This window comes from Ruditapes philippinarum, unplaced genomic scaffold (genome assembly GCF_026571515.1).
Source record: "Ruditapes philippinarum isolate M1 unplaced genomic scaffold, ASM2657151v2 ctg1593_1_1_1_1, whole genome shotgun sequence".
In the NCBI taxonomy this organism is placed as follows: domain Eukaryota; kingdom Metazoa; phylum Mollusca; class Bivalvia; order Venerida; family Veneridae; genus Ruditapes; species Ruditapes philippinarum.
The window spans coordinates 237,227-249,901 of NW_026854843.1; the positions used below are offsets into that span (position 1 = coordinate 237,227).

The window sequence follows — 12,675 nt, forward strand, 5'->3', positions numbered from 1 at the left end:
TTCTTCACCTCGCTTGTCTAATGAGGTGCACACCTGAACAAATTTTACCTCTTTGATAAACGATAAGACAACAAATCAGTTTATCTACTTACCTTCAGTTTCAATTTAGCCGATGTATTTTATACCGGCTTCCACAACTGGCCAATCAAACAAATAAATAGCATTTTAACCTCAATTTCTCAAGGCAATGAAATATAATGCTTTTGATTCTAAACACCAAAAGATATACAGGGAAAATCAATTCCACTTATCTTTTTGTACGAATCATAAATATATATGCTTTATCAGAATTATTTTGACTCAAGATAACCTATGTGTTAATCATTACAGTTGTTTATTAATAAATGATTATATATATATCGTAACACAGTAAGTGCTTGGCAAAAGGAAGAAAATAAATTCGATAAAGTCAAATTAAATTGTTTGCAACAAACATGATCAGGTCTGGCTCGGGACTCAAACCCACAAAGCCCCGACCCATTCTCATAAAATTCTCCATCGTCTTACCAGACAGGCTAATAAATTTACATTGAAATTTGTTCCAAATAAATTTACCATTATTACATAAACGAAGCAAATCCGCACACTCGGACCAATTAAGATGTATAATTATTTAATACATAAACAAGGTAAATTCATACACTGGACCAATATGTCTTACCCATTAAAACAAAACAGGGGATATGCAAACATGTTGCCACCATTTAACCAACACTCTTGAGCCTTAGCCACAAGCCGGGCTACAGATAAATCAAAAATCATTTCCTCGATTAACACAAAACTGTATCAAAATCTGACAACTCTAGCCCAGCAGGTAAAGTTATTATAACAGAACTTCTGCATATGTATCTATAGATAAAGTCAAACTGATTTCTCGATATCTCAAATCTATGACTCGTACATGACCCTAATAATTGCAGTATATTTATTTACAAGTTATAGGAACATTATTAGAAAACACTTAATCTGTCTGCGCCATTAGTAACATGGGGTCAAATAAAATCCAGCCAGGTCAATCATAGAAGATAGCTTCTGTATACTAGGCTTCATTGATAATAATAATTCATACAATGATAAAAATGATGATAATGATGATGAATATGATGATAAAGGTGATAATGATGACGGGGTTGATGATAATAGTGATTATTTCGATGGTGCTGATGATAAGGGTGATGATGTAAATGATGATGGTGATGGTGATTCCTTCAATGATGATAATGTTAATACTTTGTATGATGATGTAAATGATGACGATTAGGTTGATGATGTAAATGATGAAGAATATGATAATGATAAGGTAAATAATGATTATGATGGTTATGATGATGATGTAAATGAGTGTGATGATGTAAATGTTATGACATAAATGATAATGATGTAAATTTTATGATGTAAATGATAATGATGTAAATTTTATGATGTAAATAATGATTATGATGGTTATTATGATGATGATGATGATAATGAAAACAACATTAGGAGTGATCACAAAGTGTTGATAATAATAATATATATTTAATGGCAGAAGTGATGATAATAGTAAAATTGATAATTATGATATTGGTGGTGATTATCAAAACACTTGTGAAAGTGCATGAGGATGCTGGAAATAATAATGTAATTACTGTTCATCCTCATCATCATTGTCATCATCACCACCACCAACAACAACAAGACAAGAACAACATCATCATCATCATCATAATTAATGTAACCACAAACAGGAATAAATGATATAATTGTGACCACAGATTATGACCCAAAAAAAACCCCACTTGCATCTTTTTTTGTTGTTTTGGTAAAATGAACAAGAATCAAACAAATACAGAACTGAGTCATAACAACAATAACAGCAACAACAACAACAGATTGTAGAAGAGCTCTGCCACCCAAGATTATTATGTGGTAATTCCTGAAAATTAATTTATACCTCTTTAAATCAGTTTATGTTCATAGTTTGGCAATATCAAACCTATTAACCTCGATCTGTTCTACGATATTTCATTTACTATAAAAACAATAAATATTCATTTCTTCAGGTTTAGTTTTTTTTATTTTATTTTATATATATTCCAAAGTTAAGGGTCTATTTGAAGCACTTACACCACAAAAGTACAAGGAATAAAATTCATATAAATTCTATTATTAGCAGGAAATATTGACAAAAAAAGTATAACACAATTTGGAAGTCAGAGACTGCAAAATCTCTGATGTTGGAAGTCACATTATATAGGTAAAGAAGGAAAAGCATTTTGGAAGTCATAAGCCAAAATCAAGGAGTAAATAACTCACTAACTTCCATAAACGGAAACCCTGATAGATTTTGGTAACTATTTGACATATTAATAATTTGGGAGTTATTTCCTTTATTATATTTAATTCTTATATTTGTTCTGGTCATAAATTTTAGTTGAGGTAACCAATGAAGGAATTGCGACTATCCAGCTTAATTTGTAACAGAATACCTCTGAGAATACCTCTGAGATGCCCCTTCCTGGGCATACAGGCACCGGAGTTGAACTGTTGAACCATCAAACCTTTAGCGAGATAGTTTCCTCACATCAAAGAATCTAAAGTCCCTGATGGGATTTGAACCCACAGCAGAGAGGGCTAAGTAACCTCTGAGGTGCCCCTCATGCATTATTTCCAGCAGAAGTGGGCACCACAATAGAACCACCAACTTTTTGTACAATCAAGCGGCAAAGCTTCCTCACATCAAAGAATCAAGTCACTGCCAGGATTTGAACCCACTGCAGAGTGGGCTAAATGACCTCTGAGGTGTCAATTCACACATTTTTTCCGGCACAAGCAGGTACCACAATAGAACAGTCAAACCTTTGGTACAATCTAGTTGGAAAGTTCCTCATATCAAAGAATCAAAAAGTCCCTGATGGGATTCAAACCCACAGTTATAAGGGGCAAGTGATTTCAAGTCAGAAATCAAGTCCCTGCTGGGTTTCAAACCCACTACTGAGAGGGCAAAGTGATTTCAAGTCAGAGACCTCAACCATCGTACCAATATTGTGGACCCAGTATAAGTACAGTCAGAAGCAATTACCCATACTCAATACCTAACAAGAGATGAATTACACAACTTAAAATGCATTCCGGCCGATGGAGTTTTGAAGTAGACAAAATCTAGCTCAGTGCAAAATTTCATACAGTAGTAAGATTCAGAGCATTCAGATCCTTAACTCGTGTTTTTTAGCTATGATAACGTCTTTTAAAACCATCAATGTCGAAACATTGTTTATTTGCGAGGATCGAGTAGCTTTCACGGGACTCATGACAAATGTCCAATTAAAAAATACTCTGCGGAGAAAAAAAAAATTATGGACATGAATTAATCAAAAATATCTGCAAAATGTAGACACACAAAAATTAAAATATGGTGGAAGAAAAAAAAATAATTACAAGCAACTGTTAATATTAGCTTTTTGGCACCATGTATCTGTTAGGAACATTATTCGCATTTCTTTTTTCAATTTCACCTTGTTATTTGATCTTTATCCATGCCAATTGATGACAAACTCTTGAAGGGAGAACATAAAAACGTTCAACATAGCCATCATAGATTATCTACTATAGAAATTCTATACTGTGTTTGAGAAATTAGCCTTCCCTCACTGGAGAGCTGCTGGTAAGCTATCAGGGGGCGGAGCTACAAAGCTGCTGTGTCTGTAACGGCCAATAGGAGCACAGCTTTCCGCTCACTGTGTAGCTAAGTACATTTATGTTCCTAAAAAACAATTAATACCATGTCGCTGAAGACAATAATCTCGTGATGATGATTTTTTCTTTCTTCTTCCTTTGTCTGTTAAGTATTTTCTGATCATGAAAGATATTTAACATATATAATTTGCAATGCATTGTGGTTTAGAAAACAAAAAAACTTATATATACTTTACAACAATAATGATAATAGCAACTTGCCACAATAATTTTATCATATCTTACAATGTAATCTCTCAACTAAATTTCTCAAATTTCTTAAAAAGTTTATCGATGAAAACATTATAAAATTTTAATATTTTTTCTTGAAATTTCATAATTGTGTGAAGCAAAAAAAAAAAAAAAAACATATAAAACCTATAAAAATTTCAGCGTTTGAAAAAAAATGTTGAAATTTAAGTAAGTCAACAACATTTAACTTTAACATTATTAAATTCAGTATTTTCATAAATATTTGTTACCCAAATTCTTTCTATAATGACCAATCTTCATTAAAAAACTTCATTACTTTAAAATCCAAAAAACAAAAATTTCCACAAACATAAAAAAAATTCAACACAATGCAACGCAGCTACACTAATATAATTTTTTTCTCTTCTCCCCTCTTTTAAAATGATTACTAAATATCGTACAAGACAAATGAAAGTTACATAATCAGATGTGAAGATTTAATGAATTCAATATGCGAAGTAAAAGTGATGGAATCGGAGCCACTGTTCTTGACAACTCTCACAAAAACTACGCCGAAATATGTAATGTGGCAACGTAATGAACTATCCATAAATCCCCGAACTTTTTTGTATTTCTAACGATTAAAGACGCTCATGTCCCATTAAATCTACGAAAACACCGCTATTAGAATGGAGAAATAATTATCACCAATAAAATATATTATAAATGGGTAACGTACGAAAAAATCTCTATAGCCATTTATCACTGTACCGTTACTCAGTTATATAATAAAAAGAATTCAGCATGCATGATTTAATATAATGATAAAATAAATTCACTTTTCGCTATACTCATTATTACTCAAAATATTTCTACGTAACAATTCTTGACGTTTTTATTTCATACAACTTATACAACATTCTTTTTTTACACAGCATTTTACACATATAGTATTTTTACATAAGTTATAAATTCATTTTTACAACTTTGTTAATTCATGCAAATTCCTCACAAAGGATATATTATGTATTTTAAACAAATTATAAAGAATAGTGCTCCGTCTCTTAATTTCCATCTTTACAAATCATATCAAACCTAAATCATATCAAACCTAAATTATATCAAACCTAAATCATAATAAACCTAAATCATATCAAACCTAAATAATGTCAAACCTTAATCATATCAAACCTAAATCATGTCAAACCTAAATCATATCAAACCAAAATCATATCAAACCTTAATCATGTCAAACCTAAATCATATCAAACCTAAATCATATCAAACCTAAATCATGTCAACCCTAAATCATATCAAACCAAAATCATATCAAACCTTAATCATGTCAAACCTAAATCATATCAAACCTTCAAAGTAAAACCAAACCTTCTAAATCTCATTTAAATTTCTGAATTATATCAAACCTTTAAAATCATATCAAACCTTATTAAGTCATATTAATTAAAATTGAAACTTAACAAGTCAAATCATATCACATAGAACCTTCAGCCAGCCTGAACATCCCTGCCCATCTGACCAGGCTCCCATACTATTGGGTTAAGACCATCTTCAAATTTTCATCTCGAGATCCCAAAAATTGATAATGGACAGTTCCAAAAAGTTGAAGCTGGACAAGTCCATTAACCAATTAGGTTAAAAAACACTAATCTTTATCCCATTTGTTTTTTTTTAACAACCCAAGTAGCAAAAAATAAAAGCCACCAAAATAGACCTGATATCTATTTATAAACTATAGTATGTGGCATAAAATCACTTTAAATTAAAAAATACTATCTTAAAAAAAAAAAAAAAAAAATAGGGTGTGAAAAAACAAGTTCCAATTAGTTCGTCTAAGTTGTCAATTAACGACTGTTATATCTTGTTACACCATACAAACACCTTTGTAAAAATCTAGTTAAAGTCATCCAGCATTAAGTCTGATGGGCCAAAATTTTCCGTCTTTCAATAATTCTCTGTAACTAAAGATAGACCAAGACAAAAAAAAAAACAACAAACAACAAAAACAACAATGACTTAAGTGTTGGAAAATAAAACGTAGAAGTACAACTATGATAACTTTGTCTGCCTCAATAAGTGTGTGTTGTTTTTTAAATGGACTTGTCCATCTTTCAACATCGACTAAACCATTATTTTAAGCAAAAAATTTTAAAATAACTATATTGATTAAATTATATAGACCCGTGCAGACCATGATCAGATGGCATGGTCTACACTGGTCTGCATGGGTAGAATTAGCTGTCGACAGCAGAGTATGCGTTAAAGGTGTATGGTTTAGGCAAAGTTCTCTGCAATTTTTTACAATATCAGGAAATATAATTTTCACAGCCAAGTAGCTATTCTTCTTTCTGTCAAATTGCCACTTCACAATATTTTACTTTTAATAAATACATTTTCAAAATTTTCATGAAAATAAGCACGAATCTGGAGGCAGGCTGCTTTAAGGGTTCACAAAACTTTGCTTATAACACACAAAAGTAGCAAACAGACAAGAGATATAGTTTGAATGGCAAAAATCACTTGCTAGTGAAATGATACCCTTTTATCATGCAATATATTAATGCAGAAAATCTACAAATATTTCAAGACTGTCAGACCAAGCCACTTCTTGATTACCTTTATATATCCTTTGGTTCCTTTTGATCACCTTTCCCCTAATTACTCCTACTTTAGGCTCTTTCTGCCTCATAATTTGAAAAGCAGACTGGTTTCCCCTTTCATTGCAAATCCCAAGAATTTATATCAAAATTATATTCACTTTTAACCCTTAACATGCTGGCACAAACAGATTCTACCCACGCCACTGGCACAGACCAATACCAGCCTACACAAACAATGCACTCGAACCAGAATTTTAGCAGGCTAAATGATTTTACCTTATTTAGAATGAAACACCCTAAGTTCATAATAATTATACTCTTTGAGGGTAAAGTTAAATTTGGTCTAGTAAAATATCACTTTTTTTTGCCATTTCTTATACCGGGTATTTTTCATTCATTACCGAGTATAAATCGGTGTGAAGAGACAATTCAAATGACTTCAAGTTCATTTTGGCCCGTGGACAGGCGATACTTTAGCATTAATCATTCAAGTGCCTTGTCCGGTATATACCGGAATACAGTATTTAGTTTGGTGCTCCAACACTTCTTTTAGTCTGACTCAAGGGAAACACATTATTTTCTTGGACTAATATGACGCACTAAGCTCCAAGTCTGCTGACAGCAGACTATCTGCGAAGGCCAAGATCTGCCGGCACTGTTCGGTACACAGTCGGTATATATTTTGAAATTTTAATGATTTTGTCCAGTCTGAAAGATGGACAAGTCTTTTTATGACAATCAACAGGATAATAAGAAATACAGAAGCATATTTATGCATTTAAAATGGATCTTGTCTACGTTTCACAGTCACTTTGACAATTACAAATAAAAGAATGAAAATTCACATAATAACTACTTCCTACTGGGTGTGAAATATTCAAAATACACACAAAACCAAACAAAATCTGATAATTTCAAAATATTTACGTGTATAAAAAAAATATTTTATCTGATCTGAAGATTTTCACCAAAATACCATAAAAATATCTTTTCAACAAATTTTTTATCGTAACATGATATTGTTCGTTCCTGACTCCCCCGTCCTATTCTGCTTTAAAATAACTTTACATAATAAAGACAAAAAGAGACGATGTAAATCTAAAAAAAATATATATATCTTTTTTACATTTTTCCTCATTTATGACACTAGTCTCTCATATCAATAAAGAAATTCCGATGTAGACATCGCCTGTTTGTTTTTTCGCAACATAAAAGCTTCCAAATATCCCCAGAAAATATTAAAATCCAAAAATCTTTTGTCAAAAGCAAAATAAAATTGGTTTTCACAATAGTCTATGGGTGAAAATAAATTTTACCCTGTAAAAGCAAAGAATTTTGGATGAAATTTTAACAAATTTTGCCTTTGTTTTGTTAAAAATGGGCACAAAGAAACTGATCTCGAGCGAGGCAAAGCACCGTCAGTATTAACTACCTCCCTAAACCTGTTAAATACTACAAGTATACAAATTAATCACGATTCGTCCAAAAACAAAAAAAATCTTTTTTTCTCTTGTAGCTCAGTTATAAAGGTACCCAGGATTTCTTTTTTTGAGTTGTTTAATGATGGCTTCCCCAAAGAAAAATTATTTAAAATCATGAAGTTTTCCCACAAAATTGAATTTACATCAAGTTTTTTCTTCCCATTTTGCAAATATACCGCATAATTTTTGCCTAAAAATTAACGGCATGGTAGCTTCATCAAAAAAAGCCTTGGTACCACTAATTTCAGTAAAATTTATTTTAAAGGTACATGCGTGTTGCAAGTATGAATGCAAATTTATACTTAAAATTATCTGTCTGGCGCATTTGTTCGCATTAGTGCAAGATAACACCTGTTATAAGTGAAACAATAGGAGTTAACGCCCATTGCTGCACTTAGGTGACAATTTAAAATGCCTGTTAAAATTCATTGGCCATCAACAAATTCAATACCTTCATCAATATAATGAATGCCTGTTAAATTCAATGTCTGTCAATATTTGAAAGCCTGTTAAATTCAATGCCTGTCAATATTTGAAAGCATGTAAATTCAAATCTGCCAATATTTGAATGCCTGTTAAATTCAATGTCTGTCAATATTTGAAAGCCTATTAAATTCAATGTCTGTCGATATATGAATGCCTGTTAAATTCAACAAGAGTCAATATACAACATCTGTCAATATATTAAAATGCATGTCAAATTCAACGTCTGTCAATATATGAATGCCTGTTAAATTCAAAGTCTGTCAATATACAAAGTCTGTCAATATATTAAAATGCATGTTAAATTCAACGTCTGTCAATATATGAATGCCTGTTAAATTCAAAGTCTGTCAATATACAAAGTCTGTCATTATATTGAAATGCATGTCAAATTCAATGTCTGTCAATATATGAATTCCTGTTAAATTCAGCTTCTGTCAATAGTTAAATAAAATATAACAAACTTACAGTATGGTCAGTATAGGTGACAAGATCTTTCTCCGTGGGGATGTCCCAAACTTTGACTGTGTTGTCGTCAGATCCCGATAAAACTTGTACATTACTTGATAAAAACTTGGACACATGGACTGCACTGTAAGAAGGTAAAGAGAAAACAGTATTACAAACATCCTCAGAAATTCTCAAGTGATAAATGATAAAATTTCATGAAATTTTGAGATAAAATTTACAGCAATTTGTCAAAGATGAAATTTAACAAAATAACATGTAGTTATTTTCCTGCAAATGTTGTAAACATAATAGAAGCTATTTTTGTATATTTTTACCTCTTTTTGGTAAATTACATTAGTGCTGTATGTAATGTGTTAATTACTTTCTTTGTTCGCTTCACAATATTTTTACTTTAAAATGAATTTTCAAAATTTTCATGAAAATTAGCATAAATCTAGAGACATGCTGCTTTAAAAACACATAATTATCGATCTTTCCCCTTTAAGATACTAACCATGATAGTAACTGACTTACGACCCTTAGCCTGCTGGTAGCTACAGATTGTACCCATGTGACCAGTGAAAACCAAGATCAGCTGGCATATCAGTTCTGACCAAACGTGATCTGCACTGTTTGCTATTCATGCAGTCAGTACAAATTTTTTTAAAAATTTTTCCCCCTTAAAAAAGGAAAAGAAAATTTTTTGTTCTGTTCGAAAGATGGGCATGTCATTTAAAAGGGTTTTTTTGGGTGAAAAACTATAAAAAATCCTAACCATAACCCTACCCCAAGGGGTAAACCAACGAGCCCTTTGGGTTACTAAAACAGATCCTTCCCCAATGGAGGGAGGGGAGACGGACAAGGGTTTTAAATAAAATTTCCCGAGTTTAAAATTTTTTTAAGAAAAAAATTATTAAAGGCCCAAAACAAAAAGGGCTATTACTTTTAAACAATCTTTCCCCTTTTTGTCCTTTAAAAAATTCTTTTTAAATTTTTTCGTCCTTGAATATCGAATAATCTGATATGACCTTCATCACCCCCGGCAACCATCAAGCGACCATCGCTACGGAAACTACCACAGTACGCTAGTTCTTTAAATCGACTTAATGTCTTATGAATCTGTAATGAAGTGGAGCTGTATATCTGGACCTGAAAATATAATATATAATATTGTTTGTCAAATACTTTTAACCAATCAGAATGCAGATTAATGTTAACCAAATAAATTCGACTAATCAGAATGCAGATAATTATTTGCCAAACATTTTCAACCAATCAGAATGCATATAACTGTTTGCCAAATATTTCCAACCTATCAAAATGCATGTTATTATATGCAAACAGTTTCAACCTACCAGAATGCATACAATCGATTGCCAAATATTTTAAACCAATCAGAACGCATTTTACTGAATGCAAAATCAATTTAAAGCTGTCTCAGTTTCTTAATCAACGCTTAACAGTTTATACTAATTCAAAGTTACTTTGGGAAAAGTCCATTTCAGGACACCATAGGTATTGACTTGTCCATTGCTTTTACAATGATTAACAAATCCACCTTAAAGTCCCTAAATGTATTCTTATTTATTTCTATATTGATTTCTTAAGTATATCCATACTTGATATCAAATGCAAAATAGTTACTTCTTATAAAACCTCATGCTTACTCATATATCTTTTCCAGCTTCGCTTACTTTGATAAATGGAAATTCAGCCGCGATGTCTGTTCATATATCAATGGTCAGACATGTATATCATATATCAATGGTCAGACAGGTATATCATATGTCGATGGTCAGACACGTATAGTACTGAAACTTGGTTTTCTATATACCAATACCAATTTTTCCATCAATGAAAGCCCTATCAACTATGAGCTTTCTTCAATTCAAAACAGGACAAAGGTATTAGAGAAAAGTATTAGAGAAATTTAGCATAGAAAGGTTTCGTCTTTTTGCGACGGACGCGCCCTCAGGCGCGTTCAGAGCTAAGTCATCTACACATGGGATTTCGTTGGCTACACTCGCGCAATGTGTCCTAAACCAATTAACAGCCCAAGAAATAGTACATGAATTTGATCCTTCAAAACTCCCATACTTTGTCTGGATATCTTAATGTCTTCCATATTTAGCCTTTTCAATTTCAAATTAAGTTATCCAAGTTAAAATATGAACGTATATTATTGATAAAAACGTTGTAGTCCCGTAGTATTATTGCGCAATATGCAAATTACTGCTGAAACGATTTACCGCTGTCGAAAAAGTAGGACAGCAAATTATACTACAATAAAGGTGTAACCTCTGAGTTCCAAGACATTATTAGTAGGAAATAAATATTTCTACATTATACAAAACATTATTATTAACAAATCAAAAGTTTTTCGTGACTCTAGGATACCTCGCGCATTAATAAAAGCAGAACTATTTTCGTGACTCATACCGCGGGTTTAGCTGAATATTCAGCAGTTATTAATATATTAGATACAGTACAATGGCTAGTATAAATATCTATTTTTGAAAATGCATGTAAGACACTTTACCGCCATGTAGTCTTTCATGGTAAGGAAGTTATAATATCAGTTCTACTTCCGATTCTTGTGGTTTGTTTACATATTTAACTAGGTCACGATATGAGTTAACCTTCGCTATTCTAAAAATAGATTCTGCATCACCTGTTCTGATTTTTGGACAGGCGATTAGGAAGTACACATTAAACATGTAATTAATCAAAGCACTGAAAGTACTGAAGTATACATTGCTTGATAATATAATCCATTTTTGACATCAAAGCCATGTTGATTTTAACCTACTGACCTCGAAAACAATAGGGATCATCTTCTGACCAAGATCAATGTCCCTAACAAGTGATTCACATGCACCAAGGCTTTTTTCTTCAAAAGTTATTTATGAGTTAAGGAAGATGTAATGTTCCATCTGTGTATTGCTAGGACAAGCTGATAGATGAGCAATAAAGAAATCATTTTTTGAAACACCCGTTAAATGGACTGCAGTATAGAATATTGAAACAGTCATATTGAGTTTCCAGTGATGCTATCTGATAAAATACATGATCTGGTTTGATCTCTATACAAAGTCAATTAATTGAATCATCCTACAAGACTTAATTACCAAATTACAGTATATCTATGTACTGTACTTTGATGCATTAATAAATATATTCTGGTGTGTTGTATTAATCTCTACACATTAATTTTCAAATGCATTACTTTATCGTTAATTAATAAAAATGAAATCTATAATCACAACAATTCAAATGTTCTGTAATATTTTCATTATTCAATAATTGTTACATATAGTCTTCATGAACAACCTTTCCAAGAAATCCATTTATATTGCAAGGGTTTTTCCATAATCAGGTTGTGTTACCAACTTCTTAACTTTAGATGAACCATTGAGCTAAAACATTTTTTTTTTCTATTTTTTGACTACTGTGACATACTTCTGATTTTCAACCAAGGTGATCCATGTTCAAACTCGAGCAACACCTGTCACACACATTCTTACGATGTTGTTTGACAATTGGGACAAAGGGTGACCAGTAGAGTGTTAACAAACTAAATGACCATCAGATTGTTAACAACTGTAATGTCAGCATCGGATACACGTGGTTGATACCTAACTGATAAATGTAAATGGTTCGGCCGTGGGTATCCGACGATGCTAAATGTGGACAGACCAGAGTTGACATAAGATGGATGGCCGACATTCAACAATCTA

At 31.9% G+C, this 12,675-nt stretch overlaps 1 protein-coding gene across 1 annotated transcript in view; it reads right to left on the reverse strand.

The window, feature by feature from the left end:
- Positions 1-12,675, reverse strand: part of LOC132741261 (U3 small nucleolar RNA-associated protein 15 homolog) — a 68,492-nt gene that overhangs the window by 39,560 nt on the left and 16,257 nt on the right. Inside the window, 2 exon segments of the mRNA XM_060729392.1 lie at positions 8,957-9,080; positions 9,882-10,087. Coding sequence (XP_060585375.1) covers positions 8,957-9,080; positions 9,882-10,087 — 330 coding nt within the window.